The 7,220-nt window shown below is 52.3% G+C and overlaps 1 protein-coding gene across 1 annotated transcript; it reads right to left on the minus strand.

The window, feature by feature from the left end:
- Window positions 1-1,025: 1,025 nt before the first annotated feature.
- GOLPH3L (golgi phosphoprotein 3-like) lies at window positions 1,026-7,031 on the minus strand. Its single transcript, XM_008944134.1, has 4 exons — window positions 6,849-7,031; window positions 2,225-2,356; window positions 1,941-2,055; window positions 1,026-1,453 (listed from the first exon to the last, which is right to left on the minus strand). The coding sequence occupies exons 1-4, from the start codon at window positions 7,029-7,031 to the stop codon at window positions 1,026-1,028; spliced, it is 858 nt and encodes a 285-aa protein (XP_008942382.1).
- Between the last annotated feature and the right edge of the window lie 189 nt (window positions 7,032-7,220).

Below are 7,220 nucleotides of genomic sequence, written 5' to 3' on the forward strand. Positions count from 1 at the left end.
GGACGCTGCTTTCTGCTGACGATCACAAGGTCATGAGAAGTGCCACTAGTACCTCTGCAGACCCAGAGAAGCACTGCCAGCACCCATCTCTTCAACCGCCCTAACCCCCCGTTGTTACAAAGGGCAGCTGGACCCACCACAGCTACCGAGAAGATTTAAATACACAGGACTCCCTCAAGCTGCAGAGAAACATTTAAATCAACTACACGAGATTAAAATGGTGGAGAATTAAAAAAAAAAAAAAAGAAACCCCCCCAAAAAAACAAACAAAACAAAACAAAAAAAACCCACAACAACCCAAAACCACACCACAGTTTACCTTTTCCTCCTACTAGAAAGAGGAAGGGTGCAACAGGGGCACAGCCTGGGGCAGGGCTCCAGTCTTCACAGAGCCACTCCTCAATGGCAATACGGGCCAAGGGCTTTGGGCTGTCCACTGCCTCCTAGCACATGGGGTGGTCCCAGCTGCTCAACACCTTTGAACCAGCCTCCTGCCCACTCCCCTGCCTGTGCCCTGCCACGGGAAGACATCAGCGTGCTCTGTAGGGGAATCCGTGCTGCCCAGGCAGCTCAGGCTGTGCCTGGCAGAGGGAGCCATGGAGGCGACTGTATGAGCCAGCACACCAGGAGTGCCTCTGGAGTGCAGACTGCTCTGCAGGCCCATTTCTGCTGGGGTTTGGCCCATCTGAGCAGCTTGACTCCTGCATGCAGAAGCAGGGCTGGGCCTTGCCACCTCCCAGCTCTGCACTGGCCCCAGAAGGAAGCCCATGGGCAAGAAGCACTTGAAGGGAAGCAAAGTGCTGCTGTCACCTCTCCCCAGAGGCACCAGCCTTTGGAGGGTGCAACCTGACCATGCAGCTGGGCTCTCACCCTCCCAACTCTGCTCAGTAGGGAAAACAAAACTTCCCTTGTTCCCCCTCAAGCTGATCCCACCTGCTGCTGCAGGAACTCCATGCCCAAATACCCCCGGCCTTGCACTGAGGGGGTGAGGCTCCCCCACCTGGTTTGGTGGGTTCGGGGGCTTTTTAGGACTTATTGAAGGCTGCCAGGACAGCCCAGATCATCTCTGTGCCCCTGGCTTTGGCAGCTTCCACCTCGGGGTCCATATCGAGGAGGTCCTTGGTCCTGTTCATTGCCATACCGTACTTGTCATCTGCAAGGTTGGTGAAAACATTCTCCAGCACGTCTGAGGAGTGGGCCAGCACCAGGAGAGCCAGAGTCCGGCGGTCCATGCGGTGCGGGTCATTGACCCACCGCTCAAGCATGCTCTCCTGGAGCTTCTTCACCAAGCGCTGCTTCTCGGTGGCATTGCTGACGGGGTGGGTGGTCATGTCGAAGAGCAGGAAGTTCTGCTTCTCTGTGGTGAGGATGCCCTTCTCCACCAGTGCCTTGGCAACGCGCTCACGCACGTTCCTCAGCTGGTACTGCAGCTTGAAGGGGTTCCAGGTCTCCCCTGCAGGAGAGGGGACCCTGTTCAACACTGGGACAGCAATGGCCTTGCCACCCAACCTCAACGCTCAGGCTGCTTCCAGCCCAGAACCATCTGATTGAACAGATACCGGTCCCTACCGCAGGAACCCTCTTCCTCCCCTTGGCCTGACTGACCCACTTCTCCCATCAGCCCAAGCTGGCAAAGCTCCTAGCAGTTTGAGGCAGACCCCTTTGGAAAAGGCCTTCTTCCCAGGACACTGGTCAACAGACTCAGTGAGACTCAACATGAAAACAGAGGCAATGGGGACAGAGACCCAAGTCTTCCACCAAGCTCCCCAAAAAAAAAACCCAAAACACCTCTGCCCCCACATACAGCCTTCCCCTATTCTGCTGTCACTATTCTGCCCACCTCGAGTGAGGTGAAGGGATGGCCAAGCTGTGGAGAGGGGACAGGTGGCAGGGATGGGCCCGGAGGGAGCTGGGGAGGTGGCATTTCTAACTGGCCCTACCAGTGAGCAGCTCTATCCAAGTCTGCACTGTTTCTGCAGACTCTGTGGCCTTCATGTGTCGGAGGGTCTCATCCAGCAAGACGTCACCAGTTGGCGCATCTGACCTCAAGAGCACCTGGAAGGACAAAGTGGAAACCTGTGTAAAGCTGCAGGCGGACCTGCCGCGCCCTCCCCCACGGAACGGCACCAGGCCCGGTGTGCAGCGCTTCCAAGGCAAAGCTTGCCAAGGGCACGCAGCCCTGAAGCCTGCCAGTCCCCCAGCCCAGCTCCTGCAGCACCTTCACCTTTCTCTCCAGCAGCCTCTTCTTCCTGATTGAGAGTGGTTCCAGGCGGATCCGGCCGCGCAGAGCCAGCTCTATGAGGATGCCGCCCCGCAGGCCCGAGGAGATGCAGTCATTCCAGAAGGAGGTGTAGCCCTGGAGAGAGAGGGCAGACAGAAAGGGAAAAAGAGAGATGGGAAGAGGAGCTCTGCTGAGTCCCTCACCCGTCCCAGCCTGCTCAAGGCCTGCCCAGGCAACTCTCCCAACTTCTACTGTAAGCTCTGCCTCCTTGCTCTGCCTCTCCAAAGTAAGAAAAGGGCTTTTCCTACCAGGTGAAAAGTGCCCGGCAGCCCAAACTAACCCCCTCCCTGCCCAAAGCCTCCCTATTAACATGAAGCGATTCAGGCTGTGCCATTCCCGCTGCACCCACAACCACCCAGCACACTCCAGTCCTGGCCAGGCAGCTAGACCCAACTCCAGATGATGAAAAAATCTAAGGAAGGATGAGAAAAGCAGGGCCCTTTCTCCCCTGGCAAGCCCCTGGCCACAGAAGCACACTGCTCCTGCTGTGGGGCTGCAACCAGTGACGTGAGCTGTGCTCCACCCTACCCTGCCTCAGTGCCTGCTGCAGACATGCTCTGGGGAGACAGGAGGTGAAATTCACTCTTCTCCTTGAAGAAAGCCCCACCAGCTCCAAGCATGTCCTGAGAGTAATTAGCTGTATGAATATCACTCGTTAGGCCTGGGAAGAAGTCTCCCTGCTACCTACAGCACAGTCCCATGGCGCACAAGCTGCAGCAAGCCCCAGGTCCCATGACAGGGCACAAGAGCTTCTCCTCCTTAATCACACCCCCTCTGTGCAAATCTGCCCGTGGATTTCTGCAAGGGAAGTGAAGATTTCCAGTCAGGATGTGTGGATGCTGACAGTCTGGTCAGAGGCAATTTTCCACTGTTAGCTGCAGTCAGCAAGCTGCAGCTATTGTCCGTGAGAAAATCTATTTCCTCACACACTGAGCTAGCTTGAGCTTTGAGAATGGAATGATAAAACACCTGAAAAACAACTCTGCATCTTAGCTTTGGTGAATGTTTGGATTCAGGAACCAATGAATGTACCATAGCAACTTAGTAGCCAATAAACCTGTACCACGAATGTCAATAATCCACTCAATTTATAAAAGGTGCTTATTCTAATAAAGTTTGAACCATTTCTTCACCTTCTGATATTGGAGTCTACGTGTTGCCTGGACCGCCTCTACAGCGACAAGGACAAAGGATGGGAAATCAGCATCCTGCCTCTCTCCCAAGAGGGCACCTTGGGGCTGGGGTGCAGCAGTTCATGCCCCACCAGTGGGGTGGCACTGGGGCTGCTGCTGACCAGATCTGCTTGGACTCAGCATGTTGCATAACTGGTGCTAAGTCCCGTTCTCTGAGCCTGCCACAGTATGGGGTCCTCATCCCAAGAAGCACAAAGTTCAAAATCACTAAGGCATTTGGCGAAGGAACAGGAAGGTGCAGAGGTCTGGAAAATATGACCCACAAAGAACCAGCAATTGAATTGGGGGTTTGGGTCCAAAGAAGAGAAGAACAGAGGGAAAATAGGATAAGGTGCCTCAGCCACATAAAAGGCAGCAGCAGCAAAAAGGAATTGAATGGCCAGTTCTCACTTCCACTATGCATGGGACAGAATCCTGGGCTAAAATGGTGGCCAGAGAGATTTGAGCTGGCACCAGGAAGAAACAACCATCAGACAAGAAAGCCCTCAGAGGGAGTGGGCAGGAGAAGGAAGTCCCTTGATGTTTAAGAACATTCAGCTGATCCTTCTCAGGAGAGAGCTGACCCAAGTTTGAAGCAATGGGACAGCTTAGGAGACTTCTTCATTCCCTTCTACCACCCTTCCTCCACCTCTCTTATCCACTGATTAGAACAAAGCCCAGTTGTTCCGGCCCAATGACTGCCGCACCACGGCACAGACACAGGGTGGCAGTCCTTGGATTTCAGGGCAGGCAGACAACGGGCATGGCTCCAGGGAAAGTCTCATTCAGGCAGGCAACAGGGCTGGAAACAAGGCAGGCCCTGGTGTTCTGAGATGGGCTCAGGGAAAGGCCCACCTTCTGAGCCAAGTGGGACACAAAGTTACGTGTTTATTGCAGATGGACGCCAATGCACCAGAAATGCTACAGCCCATTCATAACCCCCTTCTTGTTGCTCTTTTTTCTCTGGAGGGAACGGAAAGGAGGAGATAATGGGCAGGTATAAAAGCTACTAGGAGACTGCAGACAAAACAATCTACCAAGCCCCCTTCCTAAGGAAACAAGCCTGAGAATGTGCAGCCCTCCTACGCGGAGGTTTTTAGACTCCATATGAGGGAGTCTAACTCTAACCCTAACCCTAACCCTAACCCTAACTCTTGTCCCCAGCGTATCTGTTTACACAGTGCATCTGGACAACAGGTTGCTCAGCTTGCGTAGCACAGAGAACCATAAAAGAAATTAAAATCTTTATTTGCTTTCTTCATTTCCTTGTGAGGAAGGACAAAGCAACCTTTCATCCCTGCCCTGCTGATTTCTGTCTGCGGGAGACGCACTATTTTTTTGCACACGCCCTTTAGGAACAAGTTCTCTAGAGAAGGGTGTGGAGGTGACCAAAAGTTTCAGTTCGCTGGGCTGGAAGGCACGTTTCCCCTAGAAAATTTTAAGGTGTCTGAAATCAAACAAGTCGAAAGCTCTTGGTTTACTTCCAGCTTCTGGAATCGGATCGGTTGCCAATATCAGGCTGGTGTGCAGCCAATTTCTCCTAGATGGACAGACTGGTATTTAAAACAATGAAATTACACTGTGTGCTCATTGGATTTGGCCAGAATTGTCGGGTCTTTTTTCCAGTCATCAAACCATGAGTACACAACAGAGCTGGGAAAACCCAGTCCCAGGAGCCCAACTCACATCCAGGCTACTGTGGCCTCTGGTCTTCCTTTTGAGATTGAACAATGTGGAAGGACAGGATGGGGAGGTGGGAGGGGGGGAAACAAAAGTGACAAGATTTTTGTCATATCTGTTGTGCTCTCCTAATTTCTGGTGGCTGAAGGGCCATTCTGAGAAATGCATTAACCAAGCCAAGGACACTAAACATAGCCTAGGACAAAAGCAGACCATGCCATTCTCCTAGGCTGCTCTCAAATATTTGCTTCAAAATTATTTGCATAATGTTCTCTCTTTACAGCCCTGCCCTCCTGTTACTTCCTATTCATCTCAGCAAGTCCTAGATCTTATCTGGATTTGTTAAACAGGACAGCTATAAGCCTGTGTCATTCATACAACCCCCAGCTCGCCCCTGCTTGCCGAATCTGCAAACATGGTCCACGTCACAAGCCATGGCCCGAGTAGGGCACCAGCTCAGAGATACTCAGCAGCAGCAGGCCTCTACAAGGAAATATGGGTTCAAGCACCTGACAGGGGCTTAATTTCAACCCAGAGAAACAGATTAACAGAAGGTGGCCCATCTACCACACCTGTGACAACCAGTGTCTCCTTTCCTCAGGGTGGGAGAGAGGCACACAGAAGAGTGTCCCTAGAGCAGAAAAAAACAGTGTTTAAGGCTCTTTTCTGCCAGTATCATCCCAAGAAGCTCCTTGGGCAACTGGTTAGCTTCTTCTGGTCTCGATTTCCCCATCTGCTCCACAGGAATAGCAACATCAGATTCCCCCAAAGACAGCAAGATGATGCACACACTAAAGAAGACAAGGCAGGTAAGAGCCAAGCACCTTGGAGAACTCCACACAAGATGTCTTTGCTTTTCCCATGACTCATTCTAGGCAGAGCTGAGAAACAAGTTCCCACGGGCTGATAAGCACAAAAAAATCAGTTTGACCAGGGTCCTCTTCCAGCAGCGAACAACCCCCTGAAAATAACCAGCTGTGAATTTCATCCACTACTGCCAAGGAATTCCATTACTTGGCACACAGGGGTGAGACAAGCACCCAGCAAAGATCTCCATCCAGCCCCACTCCCTCAAGCCTGAAGCTGCACAGCACCATTCCTGCCTAGCTAAGGAAACTACCAGCCTGAAAACAGACTTGGCTCCTACCTTCTTTGCCACTACTGCCTTCAGACCCATCCTATACCTGCTTCCAATGCCCTGTCCAGCTGCCTTCTCTCACCTTACCCTCTTCTCTCAAAACCTGTCCCTGTCATTTTTCACATCAGTTTTTAACAAAGTGGAAACAGTGCTCAGAGAGTCCTTGAGTTTCAGCAGATGGTTTTGGATAGGAAAGTGCACTTGGCCTAGGGAATAGGACATTCACCATCTGATGCACAAGGTGAGGCTCCTCTTACCCTTTTTAACCTTGGCAAAGAACAAACCCTCCTCTGCTCTGCAAATGGCAGTCACATAGTAGTAATAAGGCATGCCTCACCTCCAGCTGCTTCCTGCAGCACCCATGGCACAGCTAGCAGGACAGCACTTCTAAGCAGTCTCCACAGCTCAGTTCAAACTACCCCTGAAAGCGGTTTGCACTAAGCAGCTGGCTTTGTTGAAGAGGATTCAGAGGAACTCATATGATCCCTTCTGCTGATTACTGAGTACCTCACCTCCAGGTGCACCAAGGCAGTGCTGCCACCACTGCACACGCAGCTGTCAGAGTTGCTGGCCTTACCTCCTTGTCCTTTAGTCCCAGCAGCAGCACCTCCTCCATGAGTGTGAGGCGGATATCTTTGGAGTCATCAGGATCGTCATCATTCAGGTCTCCATCCGCAGCTGCACCTTCTTCGCTGTTAGGCTTCTTGTCTGAGTTCCTTCCTGCTTCAGCACGCCGTCCTCGGTGTGTAAGCGTCGTCATCTCCCCTCTGGTCTGGTACACAGAGAACGGAGGTCTGCCTTGTTTCTAAATGCAATGGACCAGAACCACGCTAAGCCCCCAAATCTAGGCTCCAGGAAGGCACAGCCAATGACAAGAGTCGCTTGCCCTTTCTGCTCAGCAGATATCACATCACCCTTCCCAGCTGTACAAGAGTTACTGGCAGGAGCA

The sequence above is a fragment of the Merops nubicus genome, unplaced genomic scaffold, assembly GCF_000691845.1.
Source record: "Merops nubicus isolate BGI_N331 unplaced genomic scaffold, ASM69184v1 scaffold48237, whole genome shotgun sequence".
Classification (NCBI taxonomy): domain Eukaryota; kingdom Metazoa; phylum Chordata; class Aves; order Coraciiformes; family Meropidae; genus Merops; species Merops nubicus.